General features: G+C 41.1%; 1 protein-coding gene across 3 annotated transcripts in view; it reads left to right on the top strand.

Annotated features, from left to right (window-relative positions):
* Positions 1-15,845, top strand: part of LOC126237197 (phosphatidylinositol 4-kinase beta) — a 268,062-nt gene that overhangs the window by 220,957 nt on the left and 31,260 nt on the right. For 2 of the 3 annotated variants that reach the window (XM_049947077.1, XM_049947076.1), the window contains exons 2-3: positions 8,499-8,709; positions 11,247-11,908. In XM_049947077.1, the coding sequence (XP_049803034.1) occupies positions 8,499-8,709; positions 11,247-11,908 (873 nt within the window). Of the gene's footprint in view, positions 1-6,454; positions 6,556-8,498; positions 8,710-11,246; positions 11,909-15,845 lie in introns of those variants that run through there. The other variant, XM_049947078.1, reaches the window with a different exon arrangement.

Raw genomic sequence — 15,845 nt, 5'->3', positions numbered from 1 at the left:
TTCGAGTATGGGATACATTTCCTCATTCAAGATATATTCCGGCGCTGGACAACCTTTAGCAAAAACAGTGATGGAACTATTGACACCTTCTTATGGAAAGTGGCATCACCTCTACATGGATAATTGTTATAACAGTGTAGAACTTGCAGAGAAGTAACTTGAAAAGAAAATTCGAGTTTGTGGAACGATACGGCAAAATAGAAGATTTCCGGAAAACTTAAAGGGCGCAAAAGTCAATGTGTGGAAGGTTGCCGTCAACGGAAAGGTGACAATCGGCCGGCGACAAGCCAAGAAATCCGAATTAGCGCTGCCGGCGCGAAGCGAATAAATTTGTACGCGACGTGCGGACGGCAAAGTGTTAATAGGGGCTGTGATCACGAAGGGCGGCCATGCATGCTCAGCAACGTGGCCCCATGACGGCCTCAAGGGTGGCGAGGAGTTCTTCTGGTAGGACATTCCATTCTTCCACGAGCGAGTTTCACAGCTACTTTATGGTCGTGAGTGAACGTGGACGCGCTGCAACACACCTCCCCAACGCCTCCCACACGTGTTCGATGGAATTGAAGTCCCGGGAAAGAGGGGGGCATGGGGCGGGGGGGTGGGTTGAGGCAGTCAATCCATCAAACGTTGTCTAGTACCAAAACGTGCACCTGCGCTTCTCGATGAGTTCTCAGACAGTCATCCATAAAAATGACATCAGGATTGAATGCACTCCTGAAAAACTGCACACGTAGGGGGAGTACAGCGCGCAATAACTTTGACCGATTAGTGTACCATGTTCAAAGATTTGGAGGTCAGTACGCCCATGCAACGTTATGCGTCTCCACACCGTAACACCTGGACCACCAAAACGATCATGCTCGACAATGCCGAGTCGTGGGAAAACGTAATACGAGGGTCACTCCAAAAGAAATGCACACTATTTTTTTTTAATCCATCTTTTATTCTACATGTCTGAAAGTTGTACAGTGTGTAGATACATCCTTTAGGAACAATATTTTCTTTTCTCCACATAATTTCCATCCCTCTCAACTGCCTTACGCCATCTTGGAACCAGCGCCTGTATACCCGCACGGTAAAATCCTGGACCAACTTGTTGGAGCCACTGTTTGGTAGCGTGCACAAGGGAGTCATCTTCAAACCGTGTTCCACGAAGAGAGTCTTTCAGTTTCCCAAAGTGATGATAGTCACATGGAGCCAGGTGAGGACTGTAAGGCGGGTGTTTCAGTGTTGTCCATCCGAGTTTTGTGATGGATTCCATGGTTTTTTGACTGACATGTGGCCGTGCATTGTCGTGCAACAGCAAAACATCCTCCTTTTGCTAATGTGGTCGAACACGACTGAGTCGAGCTTGAAGTTTCCTCAGTGTCGTCACATATGCATCAGAATTTATGGTGGTTCCACTTGGCATGATGTCCAGAAGCAAGAGTCCTTCGGAATCGAAAAACACCCTAGCCATAACTTTTCCAGCAGAAGGCGTGGTTTTGAATTTTTTTTCTTGGGTGAATTTGCATGATGCCAATCCATTGATTGCCTTTTCGTCTCTGGTGAAAAATGATGGAGCCATGTTTCATCACTTGTCACAATTCTTCCAAGAAATTCATCTCTACCATTCTCGTACTGTTCCAAAAGTTCGCTGCATACCGTTTTTCTTGTTTCTTTGTGAGCCACTGTCAACATCCTGGGAACCCACCTGACACAAACCTTTTTTGACGCCAACACTTTCAGTATTCTGCAAACACTTCCGTCCCCTATCCCAGCGTAGCGTGACAATTCGTTCACTGTGATAGGTCTGTCAGCAGTCACCAATTCGTTAACTCTCTGCACATTGTCTGTAGTGTGTGCAGTACGAGGCCTGCCACTGCCAGGACAATCCCCAATATTGCCGTGTCCGCTTTCATCATGTAACCTGCTTTCCCACCAACTACCCATACTGCGATCGACAACAGCATCCCCATGCACCTTTTTCAACCTCTTGTGGATGTTTCCCACTGTCTCGTTTTCACAGCACAGGAATTCTATGACAGCACGTTGCTTCTGACGAACGTAAAGTGTAGCAGCCATCTTGAAGACATGCTGTGACGGCGCCACTCACGGGAAAAGGTTGAACTAAATTTGAAAACAAGCGGGAAGGATGTATCTACACACTGTAAAACTTTCACACATGCAGAATGAAAACTGTATTTTTACAAAAATAGTACATCCAGGAACTATGCCGAGCATGGTCGTTTTGCTGGTCTGGGTGTTACAGCTTGGGGAGCTGTGATCTGCGTACTGACTAGCAGATAGTTGAGCACGCTACACTCACCGGTCAGCGTTATCGTCATTCTGTACTTTGCGGAGACATAGTGTAGCACGTACACATGCACCATCAAGTATCCAGCAGTTGTCAAACGCTCTAGTGGAAGGATGAAGTGCTCTTCCACAAGGAGTCCTTACCAACCTTGTGCTCAGCATGGGAGCACGTTTCAGAGGTCGCTGTCCCGTCCGTGGTGAGCACATACCCTTTAAGAACCATGTTCCTCTGTTTATGATGTCTAGGGGACCATCGTTAGTCGCGGTGACATCAGTGTAAATATGGTCTTTGAATAAAAGTGTCGTTTCTGTTAGTCGCCGAAGTGGCCGTGCGGTTCTAGGCGCTGCAGTCTGGAACCGCGAGACCGCTACGGTCGCAGGTTCGAATCCTGCCTCGGGCATGGATGTGTGTGATGTTCTTAGGTTAGTTAGGTTTAACTAGTTCTAAGTTCTAGGGGACTACTGATCTCAGAAGTTGAGTCCCATAGTGCTCAGAGCCATTTGAACCTTTTTTTTTTTTGTTAGTCTCATTGTGTATTTCTTTCAGTTACCTTCTATGCTATACTGTAGCGCTTCTGTGTATAGTCCTAGTTTCATCGATCCATGTTCCTTAGCAATGGCACATCATGGGAAAAATGCGCACATCAAAAAAGGTTTTGCATCAACCTGGTTCACAGAAATCCAGAAGGTAGACATTGACTGTGGATATTCTATCACAGACACAGTACCCTTGACTGTTCAGAGATGTCGCTAAACCCGCCCAAGAATGTAAACAAGCATGCATGAGCAGCGCCTATTACACGGAGAGGGTCTGAAAGCCTATCAGTTCCAGTCATCCCACCAGGAAGGAGGTACATGGCTCGTGTTGTCTGTAGTTTAACCATGCCTAGACGGTAAATACCGCGGTTCGATGCATCCGTATTCTTACTTTGTGCCAGGAAGGACTCTCAACAAGGGAAGCGTCCAAGTGTCTCAGAGTGAACCACAACGATGTTGTTCGCACATGGACGAGATACAGAGAGACAGGAACTGTCGATGATATGCCTCGCTCAGGACGCCCAAGGGCTACTACTGCAGTGGATGACCGCTACCTACCGATTATGGCTCGGAGGAACCCTGACAGCAACGCCACCATATTGAATAATGCTTTTCGTGCAACCACAGGACGTCGTGTTACGACTCAAACAGTGCGCAATAGGCTGCATAATGTGCAACTTCACTCCCGACGTCCATGGCGAGGTGCGTCTTTGCAACCACGACACCATGCAGCGCGGTACAGATGGGCCCAACAACATGCCGAATGGACCGCTCAGCATTGCATTGGCATCACGTTCTCTTCACCGAAGAGTGTCGCATATGCCTTCAACCAGACAATCGTCGGAGACGTGTTTGGGGGTAACCCGGTCAGGCTGAATTCAATGCCTTAGACACACTGTCCAGCGAGTGCAGCAAGGTGAAGGTTCCCTGCTGTTTTGGGGTGGCATTATGTGGTGCCGACGTACGCCGCTGGTGGTCTTGGAAGGCGCCATAACGGCTGTACGATACGTAAAAGCCATCCTCCGACCGACAGTGCAACCATATCGGCAGCATATTGGGGAGGCATTCGTCTTCATGGACAATTCGCGCCCACATCGTGCACCTGTTGTGAATGACTTCCTTCGGGATAACGACATCGCTCGACTAGAGTGGCCAGCATGTTCTCCAGACTTGAATCCTAACGGACATGCCTGTGATAGATTGAAAAGGGCTGTTTATGGACGGCGTTACCCACCAACCACTCTGAGGGATCTACGCCGAATCGCCGTTGAGGAGTGGGATAATCTGGACCAATAGTGCCTTAATGAACTTGTGGATAGTATGCCACGACGAATACAAGCATGCATCAATGCAAGAGAACGTGCTGCTTGGTATTATAGGTACCGGTGTGTACACCAGTCTGGATCACCACCTCTGAAGATCTCGCTGTATGGTGGTGCAACATGCAATGTGTAGGTTTCATGAGCAATAAAAAGGGCGTAAATGATGTTTATGTTGATCTCTATTCCAATTTTCTGTACAGGTTCCGGAATTCTCGGAACCGAAGTGATGCAAAACTTTGTGTGTGTGTGTGTGTGTGTGTGTGTGTGTGTGTGTGTGTGTGTGCTTTCATCAATACGTTTTGCTTGCAGGCGTACAATGGAGACAATAGTCGCACTCTTCCACGAATGTTGGTTCTCTAAATTTACGCAACACAGTTTCTTCCAAAGCTTAGAATTTAAGTTCCCTAAGCATCTCTATTCGACGTCCGTGTGGGTTGTACTGACCCTGTAAGGTTCTGGCAGCTCGTCCCGGAATTCGATGTCCGATAACATGCCTGCACGATATGAGCCGAGCGCACTATAGTCGTGCATGCGGAGTCTTTTGCATCACATATTAGCAGAATCCTCTCATCACATGTTAAGTCTTTCATGTGCATTCACATGTACGTCTCATATTGCCATTTCGTATCGCTTCATAGTATCGCCGCTAAATATTTCATCGATACAGCTACACACGTTTACTGTTGATCTCGTAATCGACTTCTGTCAAGAAGAGCCCCATGCCCTATCCTCAATAAAAAGCACTAGACTTGATCCCCCGAAAAGCTTGTTGTTGTGACCATTTCCGCAGCAGATATTTAAATAAACCAGATATAAGTTAAGTGCCCTTTTTCTTCCTGCAATAGTAACAGGCTTTGGGTTTTATATAATGACAATTTCGATGGATTTCTCTTAAACAATATACAGTTTTGAAGAGTAAGTCCTTATGTTGTGTACAGATTTGAAAAAGTACATGCCGTACTTTTTTCATAAATAACATGTTAGTTACAGTTACTTTTACCTGCTGTGTCATTTTCTGCTTTCCCTCCCCTGTGAGTGAAGTAATAGGTGGAAGGCGCCTCATTTGAGCACATAAACCACAGGCCAAGATAATATTAACGTATTAAATAGTTTATTACCAAAGCTTAACGTAGACTTTTAAAGTAGTCCGAATAAAAAAATCATAGATATGTCGTCAAATATACTTCTATACTCTGTTATTCTGTAACTCTGTCATGGTCCAACCTAGTATTCGTGCGACGTGTTTTCCGAGGACGTCTTGGGATTTCGTTTTTCTGCTCGGAGATTTTCACAGGAAATTTGTATGCTTCAGATGCCTCATTATTAAAAGCGCTGCAGTGACAATGTTCGTCCTATTGTGTGGAGTTATTTTTAGTTTATTGTAAGCAGTATTGTTCTTGTGATTCTTCAGTTTCTCCCAGTGTATTTGTTGTTTGAACAGTCCACGGGTATACTGCCGGTTCATAGTGTCCAACGGGCACAATATTTCGGCGATCAGACATGTCGCCATCGTCAGCGCACCTGACGATGGCGACATGTCTGATCGCCGAAATATTGTGCCCATTGGACACTATGAACCGGCAGTATACCCGTGGACTGTTCGAGCAATATTGTTCTTACTTGGAATCTTTTGTACTACTATATTGAACAGGGAGTCATGAAACCTGAGTGTCCCTTTGTAGAGATCACTGACCTTTCTGCACACATGTGCATACAGCAACATAAGCATTACTGCTTCGTGACAGTAATTAACCATGAGCGGAAACGAACGCCCAGGGATTGGTATATGACAGAAAGCGGTTTCTTTGGAATAATGAGCCTACAGATGATAAATGCTGAAGGAAAATGTTTAACTGTTTTCGAGACAATTGTTTCAGTTTAATTTTTGACCGGTGTTGAGCCAAAGTCTTACGATGTATTGCGAACGCACACTGACATTACAGCAGACTGAGCTAAATCAAAATATTTAAGCGCCACCCTCAAATGACCCCCGTCGCTCCACCCTTCCAGCGATTCCTCATCCCCGTGCCACCAGGAGCGGCCTTACGAATTGAGCTCAGTTAAGTGCAGCTGTACTTTGTGACCTTCCCCACCCAAACATTTTTGTTGTGTACCAACTTAAATCGAATGCGATGTGTTAAAGTAGCTCAATTTTTTTAGGCAATCGTTGAAATTTCTGTGGGTGACGGGAATCAAATATACAGCTTAAAAGTTTGGAGTAGTATAATAATATTCAACGCGTATAACTCATTCTGTTCTCTGACTGTTATTTGGTAAGACGGAACGTATTCAAAGGTTGGCTCCACTGCCAGTCGGTACTAATCTAATATGGCTGTCGTGGCAGAAAGTTGTTACGAATAATACGAGAAACCAATTGGTCCCTCGAAGTGGGTTGATTTTGGTGAGTTGGTTTGTATTTATTTACTTATTTTTACAAGGGTAGGTTGTTCTTTACATTTCGTTTGATGCGTTTCGCAGCTGAATATCGAAAGAATGTGTGTGTTTTTGTTGGGCTGTTGTACAAGCTGCTGCATAAACTGCTTCAAAACACGGAAGTGACGGGGAAATATTTATTATTCGTGTTGTGCTGATGTTTTCATGTGTGTCGTATAACGTGTGTAACATTTGTAATCTAATTCTGCTCGCAGATTTTAATAGAATCGGTATGCGTCCTCAGTTGTCACTTGGTCACACCCTAAATGTCAGTCGCACGGCATGCGGGATTAGCGTACACCTACATGTACATGTTTTTAATTTAGAATTTATTGTTTCCATTCTTCTTTCTTGTTATAAGTAGTGTAAAATCTCAACACAAATGCTTATCATTAGTACCTTACAACGGTAAAAGTGGCTGTGAGTTAATGAATCCGTCGTTAGTCATAGACTCCAGAAGTCATTCGCCCGCGAACGCAAATTGTAAATAATTTTACACCTGACGGCACAAAAAGAAAAATTTATCACTTGACGTTTCCTCATGAGCGTTTTGGTAGATAATTATGCTAAGTCCTTTAGAAACCTTACAGATTTTTTTTGGAAATTTTCAGTGCATACTTGTCTAAAACGAAATCATCAATAAGAGTAGATTAGTTAATGACAACATTTTCTCTTAAGTCACGCGCTTTGAGTATCAAATTTATGTATTTACCGTGTATTTTTAGAATATTGTTCTCGTTCCTTATTTATTAGGACGTTTTATAGTTTTTGTGTGAAAATTATTCATTACTGTGAGCAATCGTTGTAACTTGATAATTATTATACTAGTAAGCGTACATCATCACAAAATTTACAAGACCTTTGTTTATGTTTACGGAAGAGCAGTTTTCTTTATTATGTTAATTGTTTGAGTCTTAATTGTGCTAAAATTAGCACCTCAGCTGTCAAAAGTTTAAAATCAGTAGTCTTGAATATACAGAAGTCTTGCATGTTTGGCTGTAATATCAAGCGTTTGCTGTAGATTAAATTATGAAAGCAGTAAGTGCTGTATTCATGTAGCACCTTGATTAGGTGTAAACAGTGGCTTATTTCGCTAGCACCTGATGGAAAATATTAAAGGAGTAGGAGGCTACTTTTTCAGGTATATCATTTGTTTTATTACAGTGGTGTATGTGGTTGATGTGTTTTATTAGACTTATGTACAAATTCATTTTTTAGTGATGTGATTTCTGTATTACTTATAAAATAGGTGACTAGCACTCAGTTCCGAATGCACTCAGTTCTTTAATTTTGGCAGGCTAAACAGATTATTGGATGTTGTAAATAATATTTTGAACTTAGTGCTTCTTTTTAATGCTGTTTTTTTTTTATTTATTTCTCTGTCTGTGGATGTAACATCTGTCTGTTGGCATTTTATCAGTACAGTCTTCATAGTGTAGCTTATTATTGAAAATGTTTTTATAAAATGCCTGCATGCTCATCAACAGTCCACATACCTACCAGATGGCAACAACTGAAGTATAAGGGGTTCATTAACTACACACCAGCCACAGTAGATTTTTGTTATACAATTGCAGAAGAAACGTTTCTCAGGCATTTCCGTAAAGCTATTCATCAGTTAAATTTTCCAATATAGTTTGTATCTGGCAGTTGCTTTCCCCTACATGACACTTCCACAGTTGGCAGCTGAATTACATGTTGCATTTATGTAGGCTATTTCATTCACCTAAACCACAAATGAACTACCGTTCTTCAATTGTAATTTCTAGCAGGCTACTCACTTGCTTATGTTCTAGTGTAAGTTACTACTAAAAAAAAATTATATTTCTTCATTAATAATATTGAAATTTACATCTAATAAGGCTGTTTTAATATAGAAACACTATCTTAGTCTTATTGCTTTTACAACAGGTCAGCCATGGACGGCAGATGACTATTCTGGCGTTGGCTGTATGATGAGTGGAGTAGCTGCGGGCAAGCAGCCGCCGTCACTAGCTGTGACAAAGCGGCAGAAGCTGGGTACAGGCAATGTACCCCCCGCAGTCCACGGCCGTGCAAATCCTGGCCTTCAGGTGCGACCGCGACTCAGCAATCATCAGCGTAATCTCAGCTTGGATTTCCGGTAGGATTTTATTTTTATTTTGACTGTGATATTTAGGGTTAAAGAAAACAGAGACATGGTTGTTAATAGTACACCCAACCTTTCACATTCTGTTTTGTTCCTTGAACACACAATCCTTTTAGAAACAAGTGTGGTGGTGTTTTTAGTTATGGACTTGTCCAATATTCAAAAGATAAAAACAGTTGCCTAATCTTTTACAAGAAAAAAAATAGAAAATTGTACTATTAGATGACATTGCCATCTCAGTTATGTGGATATTAATAATCTCGTTATTGTAAGGAGGAGAGGGGGGGAGGGGGCATCTGAGAGCAAAATAATTCATGTTTGCAAAGCTGTCGCCTGTTAAAGCTATATGATTGACTTGGATGTATCATTGACTTGAGGTATGAATTCATACAATATCCAGCATGTGAGTAGATCTCACTGTTGAGTAAAGTCCTTTCCTTGACTGTGAGAATTTTTTAATAAAATTATTTTCCATTCATTTCTTGCTACATGTTTTGAAAATGCACACCACATTGTTATATTATGAGGATGACATCATTAATCATTTTATGTAAGGAAGCTCGTGTTTGGAGTCTGAAAATTACTGAATTAACTGAAGCATTCAATACCGCTTCGCCATCTCACAATAAAATTGTCCTCTTTCAACCTAACTAGACCTTGCACTACATTACCCACTTTGTCACACAATCTACACTCCAGCAGCTAATACATATACAAAAGAAATATCAGTGTTAAGTTCTCTTTGTTTCCACAAGCATTGTGTCGCACTGTTACAGTGTGAAGCCCACATCTGATATTGGTAGGTTCAGTTAACCCAAACTGTTTTATACTGAAAAACCAAATTCACTTTTGCACAACATAAAGTGATTTTTTAATGTCATACCAATTTGTGGCTACAGAAGTTGCAAAAACTAAATTGAGCTTTCTAATCTTATTTTCAGTAGAATGTAAACAAAGCAAATTGTTGTAAGCTTTTAATAATTTTCATTTTGAGGGAGTAGAGATGTGGGAAGAAGTTATTCCCCCAATTGCTTTTCCTTATGGATATGCACGATTTTATTGTAATTATTGTATAATTATGACAATCGTACCTTTTTATTTTCTTTCTTTTTTGGTGTTTTGGAGGAAATACGGAAGCGTCCGATCCCACCCGTCTGCTTTGACCCATGATGTCACAAATATGGCGGAAACAAAAGCAAACACACACACTTTCCACAAGAAGCCTAATGACACTAACGGGACAAGCGCGGGAAATGGGGTGTTTTGGGTGGGGGGCAAACTAAATAGAAACAAATTTAGATGCCTCGCGTAGCTACAACGTGCAAGTGAAGACAGCCATGCATGAATACCCACCCACCTCCCCAGGGGTCGTAACCCCTGCAACCCATAGAAGATAAAGATGCTTCAGTAGCTGATTAGTGTTTTTTGTCTTTTTAAAAAAAAAAAAATCTCACGGGATAGAACGAACAGATCAGAAAGATAAATATAATAAACTAAAACAGAAATTGGAGGAAACAGATAATTAAAATAAGTAATAAGTGTTTTTAAATTAAAAAAAAAATCTCAAGAGATAGAACGAACAGATCAGAAAAGTAAATAAAATAAGATAAAACAGAACTGGAGACAGCCACACTCAAACCAAACTCCGCGCCGTCATTACGTCACACTCGACAACACCCTTACGTCACGGGTCAAAGCCGACGTGTGGGATCGGACGCTTCTGTCGACCCGTTTTGGATTTCAATTTCAGTTTCTCTCTTCTATCAGTATTCCACTGAAGATAGACACAATACCCAATAGTAGTACAGCAAATCAGTGAATAAATATTCATATTGTGCTGCTTAATGGATGTTGTAAAAAGTACCCTTCATTCCTCTGTAGTTATTCAGATGGCATAGTATGTGATTATGTTGCTATACCACATGCTTGCTGGCAGTGGTGCTCCCTTTTGCTGGTAGACTTGCAGTTTTAAAGTTGTTTCAATATGACAACAGCACATGAAAGAATTAAATCTCAGTGTAACATTATTCAATAAAATCTTCACTTATCTGACCACTTCGTGTGATTTAAGTATACACAAACTTACAGCCTCAGATATATTGCTAAGTGTTAGTACACATAACATAATGTGGCAGTTATGTGAAGAACTGAAACAACTCTTTAGATTAGAGTGTGTTCGCATATTGTATATACACCAGTAGTTAATATATTGTGACTATTCAGTGGTAGGCCTTGTGAAGGGTTTTGGCTCCGAAGTATTATTTCTCACCCGTCTGATACAATTTTCTGCAAAAGATAGCTATTCTAAAGTGGACTGTATTATTTATTCTTATTAGTTATATTTCAGTTAACTGAGGAAATGCAGGTAAAATTAAATGAAGTTTAAAAATTCATCTTATTGTACTATTGATGGCAGTAGAAAGTCCTTGTGGGATGTAAATAATTTGAGGATTAAAGGCAACATTATCTTTTTACTTGAAAAAGAACATGAACTTGTGCTTCAAACAGCATGTGTTAACTTTTTTTTACAGGTCAATGGGCATTCTACTTCCACCTATATCACAGGTGACAGCAGCTACTACACTGACAATGCATCACCGCAATAGGAGTCTTGACTCTGCATTACAGAGGATTCCTGAAGTCGATGTAACGCCTAGTCCCGAATGTGAACCGTCCGACGGGAGGCTGCCCAAAACAGCTGTGCCTCCCGACGTACCTGTTGCAGGAGTTGCAGTAAGGGCCAGCCCAGTTACCGGTCGAGATCGTGAAGAGATTGCCAGCTTGGGCTCCGACGATTCTGGCATTCTTTGTGGTGGCGGTAGCAGTGACACAACGAGGGAATCCAGTGTACACAGTATAAGCCGCAGCCACGAGAGCCTTGAGTCAGGCTCTGGCCAGGATCATGTTGTCCAAGAACCGGAAGATGTGCCGCAACTGAGTGACAGTGAATCTTCTCCCCCAGTGTCTGTTGTGCAGGCTGCCCCACCCCCCTCGTCACAGTCTTCATTGACACTGTGTTGTGGTGGTGCTAATACAGAACCTTCTGAGACTGAGAAGACTGCCAGGGAACTTTCACAAGGCAGTGGTGCAAAAGATTTCTTATTAAGGTTATTTGAAAGCAAACTGTTTGATATGTCCATGGCAATCACATATCTCTTCAAATCAAAAGAACCTGGAGTACAGAGTTACTTGGGTGAGTTTTAGCTGATTTTAAGTTTGTTTGTTTGTTGTGTGTGTGTGTGTGTGTGTGTGTGTGTGTGTGTGTGTGTGTGTGTGTGTGTGTGTGTGTGTGTGTCAACGCATTTACAGTGTAATGGCTTTTCCAGTTAGTGAAAAGAATGAATTTAGGCTGAACTGTAGAATTTCAGACTATAAAGCTGGATGTAAAAATCAATGTAAAATTTGCAACTACAGAGCTGGATGTAAAAACCACTTTTTTGTTGACCATCCATAATCTAGTTTTAGGTGCTCAAGCCTGTAACAAGTTAATGGCAGACATGAGGCAGGAAACTGCTGATCCCTGGAGATTCAAAAGCAATCTTTGAGTTCCTTACCAGCTGCTCTTATAGTTCTTCAGGCTGTGGATGCAGGGACATATATTCCCTATAACTATAATGCTTGTGTAAAATACATCTCTCTAAATACTTGGTTTGAAGTACTGCGTAGAAGAAGGGGGGGGGGGGGGGGGGAACAGCTGAATAGTATAAGGAAGGGAAGAAGTCATTTTTCCAAAGTAGCCAATTTTTCTTACTTGTACATACATCTATAAAGTAATGTAGAAATACTTCCTATAATTATTAGTACAAGGAGATCATCACTATTCATAATTTATTGTTAGTATACTTTACAGTTGTTGCCTGTAATTGGTGTTTCCGTGTGTTAATGTATATCTTAACTTGTCCTGCATCCATGAGGGTTATCCTTCACCAAGGTTTACTTAACACAATTTATGAATGGATGAACTGAATGTGCAGTCAGATGTTACTCTTAAAGACCCGGGCATAACAACTACTACTATTACCGCTGCTGCTACTACTGCTACTACTACTACTACTACTACTACTACTACTACTTTTTGTTTGTATGGTACTACCTCCTCTATCTGCATCTACACGCATACTCTGCAAGACCTTGTGCGGTGTGTGGAAAGGTACCTTATCCCTCTACTAGTCATTTCCTTTCCTGTTCCACTCACAAACAGAGCAAGAGAAAAATGTCTGTTTATATATTTCCGTATAAGCCCTAATTTCTCGTATCCTACCATTATGGTCCTTATATGAATAGTATGGTGGCGACGTTAGACTCGTTCAGCAGTCAGCAGAAATGGCGGTTCTCTAAATTTTCTCAATAGTGATTCTTGAAAATAATGTTGCCTTCCCTCCAGGGATTCCCATTTGCGTTCCCGCAGCATCTCTGCAATACTTGTGTGTTGCTTGAGTCTAGCAGTAATAAATCTAGTGACCCGCCTCTGAATTGCTTCAATGTCTTACTTTAATCTGACCTGGTGCAGATCCCAAATACTCGAGCAGTACTCCACAATAAGTCTCACTGGTTTCCTACATGCGTTCTTCTCCTTTATAGATGAACCACACTTCCTCCACAAACCCCCAAGTCAACCATTTTTCATATCTGCCACAATCCTCGTGTACCTTTCGTATTGCTTTGCCGTGTTACGTCCAGATAGTTAAATGATGTTACTTTCAGGCAGGACACTCCTAATGCTGTATTCGAATATTATGGATTTGTTTTTCCTACTCATCTATGTTCCTTCTATAGCAAGAGAGCATTGAATGTGGTGAAACATTGTATAGATATTGTAAACAAATAAATACTACTTCCAACATCTGTTGTACGGCAGTGGGTACCTTCATTACTTTTTCATTGGTTTTCCAAAAAAAAAAAAAATTGTGAACTGATTCCCAGTAATGTTTCTGGTTGGTCATATAAACGCTTGATTCTGAAATTTCTTCTTCCACAATCAGTATCACCCTTGTATGAACACTATTGTTTTTTAAAGATATTTGTGTTGTTGGGCTCCCCTTTGCCTTTAAAAATATCAGCTAATTTAGGCTGAGTTACTCCATGTGTGGTGAGGAAGAAGAAGAAGAAATATTTGACTGACCAAGAAGGCAGCAACCTTTATTTAATTTAAGAAAAGTGGTCTTCATAGTAACAAAATCAGAAACTTGAACATGAATGAGAAAGAGTAAGTAATAATGTCGGTGGCAGTTAGCCAGCTCTCGATGAAGAAATTTATAGTTTTAAAAATGTGAGAGTATTTCCGGCACCATTATGTGATAGCTGAGTCAGTATTATCAAATTGTACAGTGAGTAGTCTCTTCTTGATTGATACAGTTTTGTTTCTTTTCAATTGCAGCAGAAATCTGTAGATAAAAAAATACACAACAATGATAAGGTAGTAAACCTCTCTTAAGATTTTGTATTAGAAAGGACAACACAGTAAGCATTCTGCTCAGGGTGGAACCAATTTATCGTGACACCCAAACCATGACTGAAACGGCAATAGGCATTAACAATAAAGGCAATCACAGTGGGTTTGTCAGAATGTGAGAAGTCGTTTCACTTATCTAACTGGCCCCTTGCAGATGTTAACATGAAATGCAGTGATCAAAATTGTGTGCTGTTATGTGGAAAATAGCCTATCTTTTAAACTTGTAATCTCATCATCCCCCCCCCCCCCTCCCTATGATTACTAGGGGGCGCACATATTCCTACCAAGGAATCAACAAAGTTTATGTAATGAAAAGCACGTCGGAGGAAAATTAATTTTGTTCCCATGTTGTTGTGGCTTTTAGCCCAAAGGATGGTTCGATGCTGCTCTCAGTGCTGATCTATCCTGTGTCTACAAGTACACCCTACATCCACATGAACGTCCTTACTGTAGTCAAGGTTCGAGCTCCCTCTAGAAGTTTTACCTGCCGTTACTGAAGTGACCCTTCCTTAATGCCCCATGATATGTCCTTAAAAACATATCCTTTCTATTATTCAAGTTGTGTTATAAATTTCTTTCCCTTCTGATTTGATTCACTGCATTGATTTAGTACTTCATTAGTTATCTGATATACCTGCCTAATCTTCAGAATTCTTCTGTAGCGCTGCATTTCGAAAGCTTCTATTCTCTTCTTGTCTGTACGGTTCAACACCCAAGTTTCGCTTCCATGTAATGCTACAGTGCAAACAAATACTTCCATAATAAACATTCTGATCTTAAAATTTCTATTTGGCAATAACAGATCTCTCTTTTTGAGAAACACTTTCCATAGTACTGCAGCAAATAATGAAAAGTTTGGTAAATTGCAACAGAATGAAATAATCATGGCAGGACAGTAAAACACATTTTTTTATATGTGCCCATTAGGCTGTTGAAGTGTTGGGAACCCTCCCAAAGAAAACGCAGTTGTTATCTTTCTGAATGCACATCAACAAAACAGTAGGACAAACAACAAAAATCTTGAAACATAATTTCCATGGTTACTGCTGTACTTTACAACTGTGTAAATCATATCTTTAATCATGTTGATGTATTTCAATATCCTCCCCTCACCTCACGATTTTTGAAAAAGTCTGGCTACTGAAGGATTTAGTTGAAACAATAAGGTCTCACTCTCTGTCGAGTCTGGGAAAAACCGACATGGAGGTGGTGACAGGCAACCACAGCAGATACGACAATGAAAAATGCATCACATTGTAGAGCATCTCAAAGAATTTATTTGTTTATCATTGATACACCTCTACATGTGAACCAATTGTAGCATGAAGAATATAGAGTCTATATTCAGTTTCTTGCCAAATTCTTTGTATCATTTCCTCTGTTACTGTTGCAATCATCGTTAGTGATCTGATGTTGCAACGTAGGAATTTCGTCCACTTTGGTCGCATAGACGCGGTCCTTCACGAATCCCCACATGAAGAAATCAAGCAGCATAATGTCAGGTGAACGTGGTGGCTAGGCAATGGATCCTCTGCATCTGATCCAACGATTGGGAAATTTCTTATCCAGGACCTTGCGAACAGCCATTGACCGATGCAGTGGAGCTCCATCTTGTTGAAAAATGATGTTGGGTTGCAAGTCTTGTATCTGAGGGTACAAACTGCTCCAACATGTCCAG

This window comes from Schistocerca nitens, chromosome 2 (genome assembly GCF_023898315.1).
Source record: "Schistocerca nitens isolate TAMUIC-IGC-003100 chromosome 2, iqSchNite1.1, whole genome shotgun sequence".
NCBI classification, from domain to species: domain Eukaryota; kingdom Metazoa; phylum Arthropoda; class Insecta; order Orthoptera; family Acrididae; genus Schistocerca; species Schistocerca nitens.
The sequence above is the reverse complement of the archived record's forward strand: the minus strand, read 5'-3'. Positions and strand labels throughout refer to the sequence as shown.